Below are 16,597 nucleotides of genomic sequence, written 5' to 3'. Positions count from 1 at the left end.
CCTACAAAACAGTAAACCACACAAAAACACTTCCATTGACTTTTACATACATGACGATGTACGTGCATAGTGCATACGTAGTGGATATTTACTATTGTCTACACTGTCATACGTGTGTACATGATGGAGTTCTAGATGTTAACATCATCTGAATTAATTAGACTGTCAACAAAGGTAAAGTAGCTAGTTTAAATTATTTAAACATAAAAATCATCTCTGTCACTTGACGGTTGACAAATTATTCAGGAATTTGAATTAATAATTATATTTATTGAATATTTATTAAAAATAGAAATACATTCCACTGGCTATAACTCCCATAGTATAGAATGAATGAAACATTAATACAAACTACATTCTGGAAACTTCTATAAATGGTATATATCCTGTAACTAGTTATAAAACTATTCTATACTGGATGGTTATTAAATTTTCTCAACACAAAACATATCAAATTTTTTAGATTTTTTAAACTTGGAATAATGAGACCTACTGCTTATGCCTTTTGACTTGGCTACCTCCCTGATAAGGGAGAAAAAGCCTTTTGTATATAGATAGATAGAATTATGGTTATGGGTACACTCAGGCCTAATTTGCAATTGTCTTTATAACATAATCAGTTTTAAATTAGATTAAATTGGTTCGTGATTTTCTTTACTCTGATTTCTATTTTTCATTGCTTCACTTGTAGGCCTATCGTATTCACTAGTAACCATGATCAGTAGCCTGTTTCTATTTCGTATATTTCAAACCACTAAATTTCTTTGATAAATGTATGATTTTCATATTCTGATGTAGCTTTATCATAATCTAGCATATTTCTATTAAAGGAAAATGTGATAAAACTACCGAAAATGAAGGAAAAGAAAATTCACTGGGAGACATTGCTTCAGGCACAATCTCCATCTGTTATTTGTTTGCAATAGTTAGTACTAGTAGTACACAATGCCGTCGCATGGTGACAGCACGAATTGATGTTTATATTGAAGTAGAAGCATTGTAGTATAGTACAAAATATGATATATATATATATATATATATATATATATATATATACACACATATACATACATATACCAAGGCTTTTTCCCCCTTACAAGGGAGGTAGCCAAAAAGGAAAAGGCATAAAATCATTTCCAACCATTCTATCCCTGAATACACTCCACACCCCTCCACCCTCCCTCATATCTTAGCACCTCCTGGATGACGGGTCATCCCTGCACCTTGTCCACTGCCCTGGGTCAGAAGCAGTGTCGCAAGACATAGCACATCCACAGCAAGGCTGCTTCATTAAATCAGTGACCCCCCCTCTCTGTCCCCCCATGCATAAAAGGAGAAGACGGGGAGAAATCCCTTCAGGCTGCGTCAAATTTTGCTCAAACAGTATGTTTGAGCAAAATTTGACGCAGCCTCACCCCCCATCCCCCCAGTTTCTTCCACACATCTTTGAAGTGTCTGAACCAGGGATTCTCTAGACTCTTCACCTTGCCAAACAGCTTTTCCCAGACTGCTCCAACTAGCACTTCCAGGATGTGGTGTCTGCACGCCAGGTAAAACACCTTAGTGCTCAGCTTTTCCTCAAGCAGTTTGGCAGCTCCCCTGTGTACTCCAGTGCTCAGCTTTTCCTCAAGCAGTTTGGCAGCTCCCCTGTGTACTCCACTGTTATTTGATGTAGTGTAAAAAATAAGGGCAGTTATGACACCTGTAAGCCCCCATGTCTCCAACAAGTCCATTGATGCCTCAGCTTGAGCTGTGCATGTTCATCTGTTGATGACAGGTACTCCCAGTAACTTCCCTTCAGGATAGGGAGGTGGTCCAGACACGAGCACAGCTAAAGTCTCTGAGGTAGTCCCAGGTTCACTACCCAGGATGCACATCTCTGAGCATCTTCCCATCCCAGTGTAGAGCAGCAAGCTGGGGAGGGTCCTCACTGAACTCTGCCATGTATCTGTGGCTGATGTTGTACCTGGACAGTATTCTGTTATGACATGTTGTTGAACTAGATATTATTAACTTGTCCAGATCAGCCCCACCATGTTTCAAGGTGGCAGAAACTAGGGCAGTAACTTGATTGTCAGATAAGCCAAGATGATCAGCTGTATTGCAGATGGCATCACATTCCTTGACTCTCCTGGGGAATGTCTAAGTGATAGTGTCTTCATGGTAAGAACATCTAGGAAGAGGCTGCTAGTAATCCATATCCTCAGTGTTAGCTTCACTGTCACTGGAATCACCCCAGGTAAGGTCATTCACATGAGTAACTGCCTTTTGTTCTGCTGCAGCAGCAAAATAATACAATGTGGTAAGCATGTAAAACTGCAAAATAATACACTGTGGTAAGCATGTAAAACTTCCAACTTGTTGTGATATTCAAAAGTATGATAAGTAAAAGTATGAAAGTATGATTACCTTGTTCTTGCCTCTGCAAGTGCCTCTCAGTTCGGCCTACTTATTGCTGGGATCTTGTCTCAAAGATCTTGTCATGACCCAACATGCAACCTTTCCTCTCAGTCCTCTGGCCCTAGTAGAACCTGATGTCCTCATCTTTCCTCTCCTTGGATAACAGTCTGTTGCTCTCAATATCCCGGACAGCATCTTGAGCTCCTGTGTTGAACAAGCTGTCCAATTCCAAGACAAATGCACTCCACTTTCCTCCAGGGCCACTTGCTCTTCCTTTGCTCTTCATCAGTGCTCTGTGTTTGTCTTGGAATTTCATGAAGAACTTCATGCAGTTCTGTCTGGTCATTGTCTTGATCCTAGCCATCTGCCAGAATGGGATGATAGCTTCAACCGTTTCATAGGCGAGGTCTTGAACCATGGGTTTCCTTGTATTTTCTGGTAAACTTTGGAGATAAAGGAAGTACTGGAATGCTTGTCTGTTGGTGGGAAGCTGGGAACCACTGATGCAAGCTGAAGGGTATCCGACCAGGAAGGTTTCAGTGAGAGATCTGGTGGACGGCCGACTTGATGCTTGCTTGTGGACTGCAGGTGGAGGTTCTGAGACATCAACTGTGCATCCTCGTAGCTCCTTGCTTAATGCCATTGTAAAGCATCTTATGGATAAGTTTCAGGATTTTGATCAAGTTTCTATGTTGGTCTTGCTTTTGTACTAATCAGTATTGTCCAACATCATTAACAGGTTTCTGTAAATATGAAATATGAAATCAAATACAGAAATTATGTATGAATTTTGGTCTAAATTCACTTAGAATTCAAAAAACCCATACAAAGTCTCCAGGTTAGCAAAAAAGTTAGGATTTTCAACAATTTCATATCTTTCAAAATTCAGAAGAAAATTTCATCAGTTCTAATGGTTGCTATATGTAGATTCTGTTTTTTCATTTAATACCTAATTTGTTGCTCCTATCTTGGAGAGAGAAAAAGTTATACAACAAAATATGCTTAGAAATGCCACAAATTTGGCCCTTTTGGTAAAATAGCAAAAAAAAAATTAGCCTCCATGCAGCAATGCTTCCATACATACTAGATAAAAATGTATGTGATTTTTTGCTTTTTTAAGTCAAAAAGCATGGGAAAAAGTACAGTAACATGAAAATATGAAAAAGTTGTTTTTTGAACAGGTCTAGTAAGAAAACTGTAGGAAAAGGTAAGGATGTTTTTTGGACTTGTGTGGATTTGGAAAAGGCTTATGACAGGGTTGACAGGAAGGCACTGTGGGAGGTATTGCAGATACGTGGGATAGGACGAAAGCCATTAGAAGGGGTCAAGAATTTTTACAAAAGTAGTAGAGCCTGTGTTAGAATTAGAAATGGAGAAAGTGAGTGGTTTGAGGTAAAGATGGGACTTCACTAAAGATGTGTTATGTTGACTTGGTTATTCAATTTATACATGGATGGGGTGGTACAAGTGGTAAACACAAGGGTAATGGGCTGGGGATTGGAGAAGGTTAAAGAAAATGGAGAAAAGTGGGAGATAAGCCAGTTGTTGTTTGTGGACAACACTGCGCTTGTAGCAGGATCAGAGGAGAAATTAGGAAGTTAGTGATGGAATTTGGGAGGGTGTGCAAAATTTAACTGTGCCATCCCCTTGATAAAGGGAAAATGGGCATTTTATATATATATATATATATATATATATATATATATATATATATATATATATATATATAAATGCATACATATACTAAAGGCTTTTTCCCCCATACAAGGGAGGTAGCCAAAAAACAAAGACATAAAATCCACTCTCCCCCATTCTATCCCCACATACTCCACTCCCATTCACCACCCTCCCTCCCTCTTATATTGGCTCCTCCTGGATGATGGGTCACCCCTGTATATTGCCCACTGCCCTGGGGGGTCAGAAGCAGTGTTGCAAGACACAGCACATCCACAGCAAGGCTGCTTCATTAAATCAGTAACCCCCCTATCTGTTCCCTCATGCAGAAAAAGAGAAGATGGGAAGAAATCCCTTTGGGCTGTGCCAAATTATTTTTTCACACATGCTCCCTCACTCTCCATCCCCCCACCCACTCCCTGTTATGCATCACAGCATCATCCATACACAACCATTCTCCATTCACCCCTATCTTCTTCTGTCTTCTCCCATCCTTCCTCAACAGACAATCCTATCTTTCCTAATGCCCCTTTTACCCCATCCATCCATCCATCTCATACTTGGTTGCCCCCTCATGTTCACTCCTTCTACCTCTGCCTTCCACACCTCTTCTACTAATCTTTCTTCACTCATTCTTTTCATGTGTCCAAACCATCCCAATACTCTTTCATTAACCCTAACTCCCAACTCCCTCTCCAGGTCCTGGAGCCACAGCGTCTACGTCGGGGGACCACCCCCCAACCCCAAGAGCTGGGGGCCAAACGGCGGCAACCAGCCCTGGCCACTGGCTCTACGCAGGTGGCTCCGATCCCCAAGAGGAGCTACGACTGCCTTGGGGAGTACCACAATCCTTTTTCTCAACATGCAATGTTACGTTTTTTCTGCACCGAGGGGTGATTTTCCATCAATCACCCCTCTTCTTCTACTTTTAGCTGGAGATGTAGAGAGCAATCCTGGGCCCACCACAAAATACACATGCCCAACATGCTCTAAACCTATTACCTCAAGCAGACAGACAAAGGGCTCAGTTCAGTGCAATATGTGCAAAAACTGGGCCCACCTCACTTGTACAACACTTGCTGACACAAACCAATACACAAACACTTGGACATGTTCTACCTGCCCTCCAATAACCCCACTCCCACCTCCCCAACCACAGCCAGCACCCTTACCCATTCCCAATTTCCCTTGGCCCTTATCCCCAATCAGTACTCCCCTTCCTTTGTCCCCAATCTCTCCTTTCCCCCCCTCTAACCTAGATCCTATACCTTCCCCATTAACACCCCAACCTCAACCCCAGACAGCAATATACAACACATACAGAACACACAACATCAACATATTACAACACAACATTGATGGTATTAACACGAAAAAACATGAACTCGAACACTTTCTTAAACAACACAACATACACATTGGAATTATACAAGAAACAAAACTAAGACACACAAAACACCATCATTTCATAATTACACCACCATCAGACAAGACCGGACCGACGGCAATGGCGGTGGACTCTATCATCCTGATCCACCACTCCATCTGTTTTGTGGACACAAGTGCCACAACCAAAATTCTCCTCCCTACCACAGATAACACTACAGAAATCCAATCCATTCGAATCCGCACAGGCAACAAATCAACACTGACAATAGTTAGCATGTACATTCCCCCCCAATCATCCCCCACAGTTCCAAACACCTTCAGGCCTCAATTTAGCCAACTAGCCTCAATCCCCAACCTGATCATGGGTGGTGACTTCAACACCAAGTCGTCTGCCTAGTATGTCGACAACCCTGACACAGACAGAGGGCTTGATATACAGACTCAGTTTGACTCATTGACTATCATGAACAGCACACATAATCATACACATATCCCACACCAAGCCCTATACACTCCCTCCTCTCCTGATATCACCTTCTGCTCCCCCTGCCTAACCCCAACAACATCATGGAGAGTGGTCAGAACCCTTGGTTCTGACCACCTTCCAATCATCATCACCACCAAAACAAAATGCACCACAGTTGGCCACAGACACACATACACCAATTACAAGAGAGCTAACTGGGAAGCTTTTACTGAAGAGACAGAACAACATTTTGAAACACTTAACCCCTTCCATACGGTGCCGCACACGTAGGCGTCATGTGGAGCGAGTGTATTCGCGAGGCTGCCATATCGGCGTCTTGATTATATTTATTGTAGTCGCCCCTCCATAATGACATTCTTTCTAATTCTTTTGTAATCGCATTTTCTATGGTTATCAAAATTCACGGGTGAAGAGAGAACGATCGATATAAGCGGTGACTATATTTTATGATGCGAGTATTATTACGACACGTCGTACGGCTGGCATTGGCTGCTGCCACCGAGATCTAAGTCCATGACGCCTACGTGTGCGGCACCGTATGGAAGGGGTTAACAGTACACCAATCACAAACATAAACAATGCTGTGCACACTTTTAATACAATCATACAAAATGCAGACAAGAGATACATCCCTAGAGGCAACAGAAAATCACACAACCCCAACTTCACACCAGAAATCCAAGGCCTCATCAGACAACGAGAGACACTTAAACACAATACCCCCACACCTATCCCTCAAAACATAGCAGACCAAATACAAACACTAAACACTGTGATTGCCAATAAAATACACAAACAAAAAACACAAAATTGGCAAAACTTTTATCAATACACTTGATCACAAAACAAACACCAGGAAATTGTACAAAAGACTCAACAGCATTACACTATCCAACAGTAACACAACATGCTCTCATGCAGCAATAATCACAATAACAGACAATCTACCCTCAAACAGACAACAAGCAAACACACTCATAAATCATTTTGCACAGACAAGCCATCTCACTTCTCACCCTGACGACCGATGCACTATTTGACGTAAGAAAGACTTTCCCACAGACTCAGACTATACACCCTTCATAGACAGTCAGACAAAACACATAATACATAATTTCAAGCACTCATCTGCCTGTGACCCTGATAACATAAGTAACATCCACCTAAAACACATTGGACCACAAGGTATACACGCACTCACAAACATTGCAAACTACAGCTATTCACACAACACTATACCCGACATCAGGAAGCATGGTAAAATAATCACCATTCCAAAACCGAACAAAGACCCAACAATCCCAACATCGCACCGCCCAATCACACTTCTCTGCACCCCCTCTAAAGTCATTGAACGCCTAATACTTAAACTTGTCACACCACATATTCCCCTTGCTGACTCACAACACGGTTTTAGGCCACTACACTCCACAAACACACTTCTGATAAACCTCACACAAAGAATTTTAGATGGCATCAATTCAGATAGGCCCCACCACAGAACACTTCTTATAACATTAGACATTAGTAAAGCTTTTGATGCTATCCCCCGCCACAACCTAACAAAATATATAACACAGACATCCACAATAACACCTAAAGATGGCTGGCCAATTATCTGGCAGGTAGGAATGCTTACGTGTCATATAATGGCCAATCATCGCACATCAGAAACATTAAGAATGGAGTACCACAGGGCTCTGTTCTATCCCCCACACTCTTTAATCTATACATGCATGACTTACCCACACCAGACACCTCAGAAATAAAAATCTCTTCCTACGCAGATGACATAACAATCACATGCACACATCGTAACACAGACAAAGCTGCAGAAATAATCCAGCCATACCTTGATACACTCAACACATGGTTCATCACAAACAGACTCAAAATAGCTCCAACCAAATCTACAGCAACACTTCTCACCAACTGGACAAAAGAACACAAATACATACCTCATCTCTACAACAACACTAATACCACACACAAACACACCGAAAATTCTTGGTGTAACATATCTTTCAAACAACACATCACAAACATAAAAAACAAGTACACACCTAGACTTAACGCACTTAAGTCAATCGCTGGAACAACATATGGACAAAACAAAGAAACTAATACAACAATATACAAACAATGCATACGCTCAGTGATGAATTATGCGAGTCCTGCATGGGCTCCTAATCTCACCTCAGTGAGACACACCACAACACCCTTCAAATCATACAAAACAAAGCCCTAAAAACAATTACAGGCTGCACAAATACAACACCTACAGACTATTTACACCATGAAACAAAAGTCCTCAAAGTCAAGGACCACCTCGACATGAGAGGCACTCAAACACCTGCCGCAGCCACCACAAACACATCACACCCGCTACACTACATAGCAGAACACCCACACACACCAAGAAACATTAAAATAACACCCAAAGACCTGTATCACACACAGATACTCTCTTCTCTTCCTCCACAACCACCAAATACCAGCCTCCGGAAACATATAATCATATCACTCACCGCTCCATTAACACACTGAAAGACAACACACTGCTGCATGCCAGACCCCCTGATATCCACCCTTCTAAATCCTCTCTCCCACGAAAGGACAGAGTCCGCCTGGCCAGACTGCGGTGCGGCCACCACCCAGCACTTCTAAGCTACCAGAAGAGGCTGGATGACCGCATTGTGAACAGCTGCCCAGGATGTAACACTTCACCCCATACCATACAACACATAATGGAAGACTGCATTATACACAATCATGCACGCAAACAACACAACATACACTCTATAAAGGATTTGTGGGAAAACCCAGTTTCGGCTGTAGCATTCCTTGGGGAGACGGGACTGCTTGGACAGACAGTCTAGGGAACGACAACAACAACAACAACAACAACAACTCCCTCTCCACCCTCATTCTCCTCCTCACCTCCTTGTTTCTCACTATATCCAGTCTAGTAACCCCTATCATACTTCTCAGGCACCTCATCTCAAACACATTCAAACTCTCCCTCTTATGTTTTATGTTTCTGTCTCATACAGTGCTGTTGACACAATCACTCCTTCATATAATCTCCTCTTAGCATACATTCCCAAATGTCTATTTCTCATAAAAAAAAATTAATCCCCCAAGGCATTTACTTGCTCTTCTCAATCTACATTCTACCTCCACTCCTCTGTTTCCTGCCACATTTGCCCCCAAGTATCTAAAATTATCCACTACCCCCAGTCTCTCTCCCTTAATACTCACTTCCAGCCTGCTGCCACTTTCTCCCTTTGTACATCTCATGACCTTTCACTCACATTTATTTTCAATTTCCTTCTTTTGCACACCTTCCCAAACTCTGTCACTAACTTCCTCAATCCTTCCTCTGATCCTGCCACAAGTATGGAAGACAAATGAGTGGAAAGGTGGTGAGGGCAGGACAAAACATTAATGAATAAAAAATCCACTTGTTCTCGGTGTTTACCTCACCACCTTTTCAGTCATATATATACATATATGTTGAAGTATGTAAGACAAATGAGTGGAAGGGTGGTGAGTTAAACACAAAGAACAGTTGGAGTTTTATTCACTGACGTTTCGTCCTTACCAGGACATTCTCAAAGTACATACTCAGATACCCGGAAGGACTACTGCACAGATTGAGGAAGAAAGCAACGGCAATAATGAGAAGGAAGAAGGACGACTGGTCCGGAGAAGGCAGGGCGGAGTTTTTGTCCGTCCCCAACTCGAAGTACGCGGAGGAGTTGGGACATATTCTCACAAAAGCGGGTGTGAGCGTTGCTTTCTCCACGGGTAAAAAATTAGGAGAAGTTGTCAAGAATAGAAATAAATCAGAAAAGGATATAGAGAAGGGCGCGATTTACAATATACCATGTGGTGGTTGTCCGTTAGGATATTATGGAGAGACGGGAAGATCAGTGGAGCTACGGACATATGAGCACAAAAATGACGTCAGAGCTCACAGAACCTCCAACTCGCTAGTAGTTCATTTAGACCAATGTGGTCATCTTCCAGATTGGAAAAAGATAGAGGTGCTCCACAAAGGTCTAGAGAAAAAGAAAAGAAAAATAGTGGAGGCAGCCTACATTACTTCCCATCCCTGCATCAACCATAGGGAAGGGTTTATAAAATTAGCAGGAGCGGTAAGTACTCTGATTGTCAAGGAGGTAAAAAGGACAATTGAGAACGGAGGGAGAAGTGACATAGTCGGAGTCGGGTAGAGGACGGATGAGAGTATAGGAGGAGGGGAACACGGCAAGGATGGATTATATAAGCTGTTAATTTTCTGAAACTGTATGTACTTTGAGAATGTCCTGGTAAGGACGAAACGTCAGTGAATAAAACTCCAACTGTTCTTTGTGTTTAACTCACCACCCTTCCACTCATATACATATATGTATATGTATGTATGTACTGTGATTAAAATAAACACCATGTGAGGACAGAACCTTTATTAGTACGTGTTTGTTTCAGTAGACTTGTTGACAACTGCCACTTTCATACATATGTATTATAATAAAGGAGAGGAGAATGATAGGCTATGGCAAAAAAAGAGATACAGAGTACATTGAAAAAGATGAAAACGGGTACAGCATTTGGGTTATATAGTTATTATGTGGAATGTTTGATGAAGGAAGCAGTTAAAGTGGAATGGGTGATGACATGGTTCCATTGTGTCATAGGGAAGGAAATGTGTGCTTGAATTGGAGGGGTGTATGTATAATTCACTATACAAAGGAAAAGGGGGCAAGTATAAATGTAGTAGTGTTAGAGGGAGTCTGTTAAGTGTAGCCAGTAAGGGATTGATTAATTGTTGCTGGCTGATAAAATGCAACATCAATGATAAACATGCTCAATTCCTCTATAGGATGCTTTTGTTTTAAAGGATCTTGAGTTCCTGGGGCATATAAATCCTATGATATTATAAATTATTTAATATCAAAGACTGAAAGATAAGCCATAGCTCCACTATAGGCAGTCATCATCCTGAAATCCTCTATAGATCCCTCTGTGAAGAAACTTTGAACTGTCTGTATTATATCATTGTGGCTCTGTTTTTATGTTACTGGCTAGTAAGAAAAGAGTTACGGGTTGTCAACTGTCCTCATGTGAAACGGTTGAAGTTGCTCTCCTTTCTCACTTCTGTTCTTAATTATTTTCACGTGCTTTTCTGTCTAATTTTCTTCTCTTCATCATGTTTCCTCCATTATCTTCCCTCTACATTCATGAAGCATCTTCAAATATTCTGTATATCTGTGGTCTTTTGTATGACACTTTTTTAATCTTATGAAACAGATCACATCTGTTGCTGCTCAGCAGAAGGCAATGCATGCAAATGTGAAATTGTCCAATGCCATGGGCACTGCCAGCAAGACAATGGCCAATATGAACAAGATCATGAAACCAGAAGATATAGCCAAGAATATGCAAGACTTTGAAAAAGCTGCTATGAAGATGGGCATGACAGAAGAAATTGGTATGTAAGAAACCTGAAGTACTTATGATATTGCAAGTTTGGTATATTAGCCAATCAATCTATTGCCCTAAGTCTCTATCAGGAGACTTATGGCTCCCAGTTAATGGCAACAGCAACTCAAGAAAGAGATATTGTGTTGTTGTCTCTCTTGCAGGAAGCTCATGGCTCCCAGATAATGGCAACAGCAACTCTAGAAAGAGATGTGTTGTTGTCTGAGTAAGACCAGGATAGGGCAGTGTAGGATGAGGTATTTGGTGTCTTCTGTATTACCTAGTTGTATTTTACGGGACTAGAGCTATGCTCGTTTTGACCCGTTTTTGTATCTCTCCATATCCAGTTTGCTTTTGAATTCGTGTATAGTTCTGGCATTAACTGTTTCACTGTTCAGTTTGTTCCAGATGTCAATCACTCTGCATGGGAAACTGTTCTTTTTCAGATCTCTTCTGTAGCTGTCTTTCTTTAGTTTCTTTGCGTGTCCTCTTGTTTCTCTTTTGTTTGCATTTAGGGTAGTTTGCTTCTTTGACCAGGCTTATTCTGTGTTGGTATTGTCTTGAAGCTGCCTGAAGGCAGTTGGACCAGTATAGTTGTTGTTTTACATGGAGTTAGGATGAGTAGGGAGTTTAGTAGTTGGTCTTGGATTGCATGTTTTGTGATTCGAGTTCAGTGCAGGCTATTATAGATGGTTGGGTAGTCCACTTTTTTTTTTTATGCTTGTGTTATTTATGGGATGGATGGATGGAATTAAGGGCAAAAAAAAAATTATATCCTGTTAAGGTACCTGGTCTGGATGGATGCCATGCAGAATGTCTAAAAATAGGAGGTACAGTGATGGTGGACTGGCTGGTAAGGTTATTTAATGTTTGCTGGAGAGAGGGTAGAGTGCTGGAGGACTGCCTGTATAGTTCCACTTTACAAGGGAAAAGGGGACAAGTGTGAATGTAGTAGTTTCAAAGGGATTAGCTTGTTAACCCCTTCCATACGGTGCCACATACATAGGCGGCATGAGGAGCAAGTGGATACGTGAGGCTGCCATATTGGCATCTTGATTATATTTATTGTAGTTGACCCTGCATAATGACATACTCTCTAAACTGTCTTTAATCACATTTTCTATGGTTATCAAAATTCACGGGTGAAAGAGAGAACGATCGATATAAGCGGTGACTGTATTTCATGATGCGAGTATTATTACGACACGTCGTACGGCTGGCAGCGGCTGCTGCCCGCAAGATTTAAGACCCGTACTGAAGAGGTTAAGTGTAGTTGGGAAGGCTTATGGGAGGATCTTGATTGAGAGGATTAGGAGAGGAACAGAGGTTGTAATTGGTGAGAAACAGTGTGGATTTAGGATGGGTAGAGGTTGTGTAGATCAGATTTTTGTGGTAAGACAGATATGTGAGAAAGCTATAGGAAAGGGGAAGGACGTTTTTTGGGCTTTTATGGCCCCGGAAAAGGCTTACGACAGACAGGGTAGACAGAAAGGCACTGTGGGAGGTTTTGCGGATATACGGGATAGGAGGAAAGCTTTTAGGAGCTGTCAAGAGTTTTTATGAGAGTAGTAGAGCTTGTGTCAGGATTAGAAATGGAAAGAGTGAGTGGTTCAAGGTAAAGGTGGGACTTCATCAAGGATGCATTATGTCGCCCTGACTGTTCAACTTATACATGGATGGGGTAGTGAGAGAGGTAAATGCAAGGGTAGTGGGTCAGGGATTGGAGATGGATAAAGAAAATTGAGAAAAGTGGGAGGTGAGCCAGCTGTTGTTTGCGGACGACACTGCGCTTGTGGCAGGATCGGAGGAGGGATTGAGGAAGTTGGTGACAGAGTTTGGGAGAGTGTGTGATAGAAGAAAGCTGAAGATAAATGTGGGTAAAAGTAAGGTGATGAGATGTACAAGGGGTGAAAGTGGCAGTAGTCTGGAAGTGAGCATTAAGGGAGAGCGACTGGAGGAAGTAGATAGTTTTAGATACTTGGGTGGAAATGTGGCAGGAAAAGGTGGAGTGAAGGTGGAGGTAGAATGTAGATTGAGAAAAGCGAGTAAATGCCTTGGTGGATTAAAAAGTGTAATGAGGAATAGACATTTGGGAATGGATGCTAAGAGGAGACTATATGAAGGAGTGATTGTGCCAACAGCACTGTATGGAGCAGAAACATGGAACATAAGAGAGGAAGAGAGAAGGAGTTTAAATGTGTTTGAGATGAGGTGTCTGAGAAGTATGATAGGGGTTACTAGGCTGGATAGAGTGAGAAATGAGGAGGTGAGGAGGAGATCAGGGGTGGAAAGGGAGTTGGGAGATAGGGTTGATGAAAGAGTATTAGGATGGTTTGGACACATGGAAAGAATGAGTGAAGAAAGACTAGTAAAAGAGGTATGAAAGGCAGATGTGGAGGGAGTGATCGTGAAGGGACGTCCTTGGATGAGGTGGATGGATGGGGTGAAGGGGGCTTAGGGGAAGAGGGGAATGTCTGTTGAGGAAGGACGGGAGAGGACAGAAAACAGGGGTGAATGGAGAATGGTTGTATATTGTATGATGTTGTGATGCATGAGGTGGAATGGGCGGGGAGATGGGGGGGTGAGGTGGTATATGTGAACAAATTTTGACGCAGCCCGAAGGGATTTCTCCCCGTCTTCTCCTTTTATGCATGGGGGGGACGGAGAGGGGGGGTCGCCGATTTAATGAAGCGGCCTTGCTGTGGATGTGCTGTGTCTTGCGACACTGCTTCTGACCCAGGGCAGTGGACAAGGTGCAGGGATGACCCATCATCCAGGAGGTGCTAAGATGAGAGGGAGGGTGGAGGGGAGTGGAGTGTATTCAGGGATGGAATGGGTGGGAATGATTTTATGCCTTTCTTTTTGGCTACCCCCCTTGTAAGGGGGAAAAAGCCTTGGTATATGTATGTATGTATGGGAAAAAATTGATTTGTGTGTAGATTTTCTTATAGAATTGTTTTAGTGTAGCTTGTTAATAATAATATTTTGTTTCATGTAATTTGAAGAGTGTCTTTGTTTTCTTGGTTGTAGTGAATAAGGCCAGAACCTTTGCTTTTGTAGTTCATAGTATGTTTATTTTCTTGTTGATTTTTTATTTTCAATGTTAGGTCCTTGATGTGTAAGCTGAAAGATATATGCATATCAAAAGTGAGGCTGAGGATTTTCAGACTCTTGTTCCATGGGAAAAGTAGGCCATTCAATTTGACTGATATTTCTCTGATTCATGATTGTTTGGGGGTGAAGAATGTCATTGTTGATTTCCAAGTCGAGGCTGTAATTTTATTGTCTTAGCTGCTGTTATTGTTTGTTTAGGTGTTCTTGGCAGCTATTTTGTAGTTGTTGTGCTGAGCTTTTATTGTTAGGTCTTCTGCATAGGTGAGACCTATGATGTTATGGTCAGGATTTGGAATAGGGAGGTCACACTTCATTAATTTCAGTCCCACAGGATCAATTGTAACTAGTTTGATTTGGTTGACAGGTTAGTTAACCTGCTATATAATAAAAAAAATTATTGAAAATTGTGCTATGTAACTATAGGCAAGTGTGCATTTTATATGTCAGACTTTTGTATAAGAATCCCTTTGTAATAAGGAACTATTGAATTTACAGTGAATGACACATTGGATGATATACTTACGGAAGATGGAGATGAAGAAGAAAGTGATGCCATTGTAAATCAGGTCTTGGATGAAATTGGCATTGAAATTGGAGGCAAAGTAAGTTCTGTAACGTTTTACAGTATATGATGTTATTTATTATTATTACTTTTATGTTAAATGAAATAATCTGTAAGCTGCCAAAATAAAAGGATGCCACCCAGTATGGAAGGGGTTAATTGAAGTATTATAAAGTTGAATATTATAAGGCTTCCTTCATATAAGGGAAAGTTTGCTTATCTCAGTAGCAACAAAATACTATTTTAAATAAATTTCTTAAGATTAGATTTATATCTCAGGGAGGAAATTGTCTCAATGGATTGGAGGAGTGCACGTAAAATCCTAGTGGCAGGAAAATATGTTTGAATGTATTAGTTTTGGGTCTTTGAAAAAGCGTATGGGCTTATGTTAATTTAAAGAATGATAATAGTAATTGTTGCCTTGAGTTTTACTGACTGGAAACCTGGAGCCCCACTGCAGCTGGCAACATGAAACAATGAAAATGTCATGATAGAATCGGAGGAAAAAATGAGTGAGGAGTTTAACAAATATTTTCTCTTGGTGTTTACTAATAAGAGGTTAGATAAAATACCTGACTGCAATCCGATTTTCAGTGGGGATGAAGAAAGTAGTCTATCTAATATCAGCATTAGTAAAGTAGAAGTAGTCAAGCAGATTGAAAGACTTAAAGCTACAAAATACCCGGGTCCAGACGAAATTTTTCGGAGAATGCTTAACCCCTTCCATACGGTGCTGCATACGTAGGCGTCATGAGGAGCAAGTGGATACTCGAGGCTGCCATATCGGCGTCTTGATTATATTTATTGTAGTTGCCCCTCCGTAATGACATACTCTCTAAACTGTCTGTAATCACATTTTCTATGGTTATCAAAATTCATGGGTGAAAGAGAGAACGATCGATATAAGCGGTGACTATATTTTATGATGCGAGTATTATTACGACACGTCGTACGGCTGGCATCGGCTGCTGCCCGCGAGATTTAAGGCCCGTACTGAAGAGGTTAACGTAAGGAGTGTAAATTTGAAATCTGCGACCAGTTAACTGAAATATTTAATAAATTGGTAGACACTGGTTTTGTGCCTACTGCTTGGGGGCAGGCAAACATTGTTCCTGTTTTTAAGAAGGGAGATAAATTGTCTATATGCAACAACAGGCCAATCAGTTTGACATCAGTTATAGGAAAAATGCTTGAATCAATAATAGTAAATAGACTCGGAGAACACATCAAAAGACATAATTTAATTTGTGATACACAGCATGGTTTCTCCAAGGGTAAGTCATGTGTGATTAATCTTCTATCCTTTTACACTAAAGTATATAATGCATCAGATAACAATAATAATTACGATGTTATTTACCTTGACTTTAGCAAAGCGTTTGACAAGGTGCCACACCAGAGACTACTAAATTAATTCAAAGTCCATGGCATAGGAGGAAAAGTGTTAGAATGGATTAGAGCTTGGATTAGTAACAGAAAACAGCGGG

The 16,597-nt window shown here is 41.2% G+C and overlaps 1 protein-coding gene across 2 annotated transcripts in view; it reads left to right on the top strand.

The window, feature by feature from the left end:
• Positions 1 to 16,597, top strand: part of LOC143036418 (charged multivesicular body protein 2b-like) — an 82,723-nt gene that overhangs the window by 46,365 nt on the left and 19,761 nt on the right. For both annotated transcript variants that reach the window (XM_076203759.1, XM_076203760.1), the window contains exons 3-4: positions 11,264 to 11,444; positions 15,044 to 15,150. In XM_076203759.1, the coding sequence (XP_076059874.1) occupies positions 11,264 to 11,444; positions 15,044 to 15,150 (288 nt within the window). The remainder of the gene's footprint in view (positions 1 to 11,263; positions 11,445 to 15,043; positions 15,151 to 16,597) is intronic.

Source organism: Oratosquilla oratoria, chromosome 20 (genome assembly GCF_046742065.1).
Source record: "Oratosquilla oratoria isolate Oo_2021 chromosome 20, ASM4674206v1, whole genome shotgun sequence".
Classification (NCBI taxonomy): Eukaryota; Metazoa; Arthropoda; class Malacostraca; order Stomatopoda; family Squillidae; genus Oratosquilla; species Oratosquilla oratoria.
Note: the sequence above shows the minus strand (reverse complement) of the source record. Positions and strands in the feature narration are given on the sequence as shown.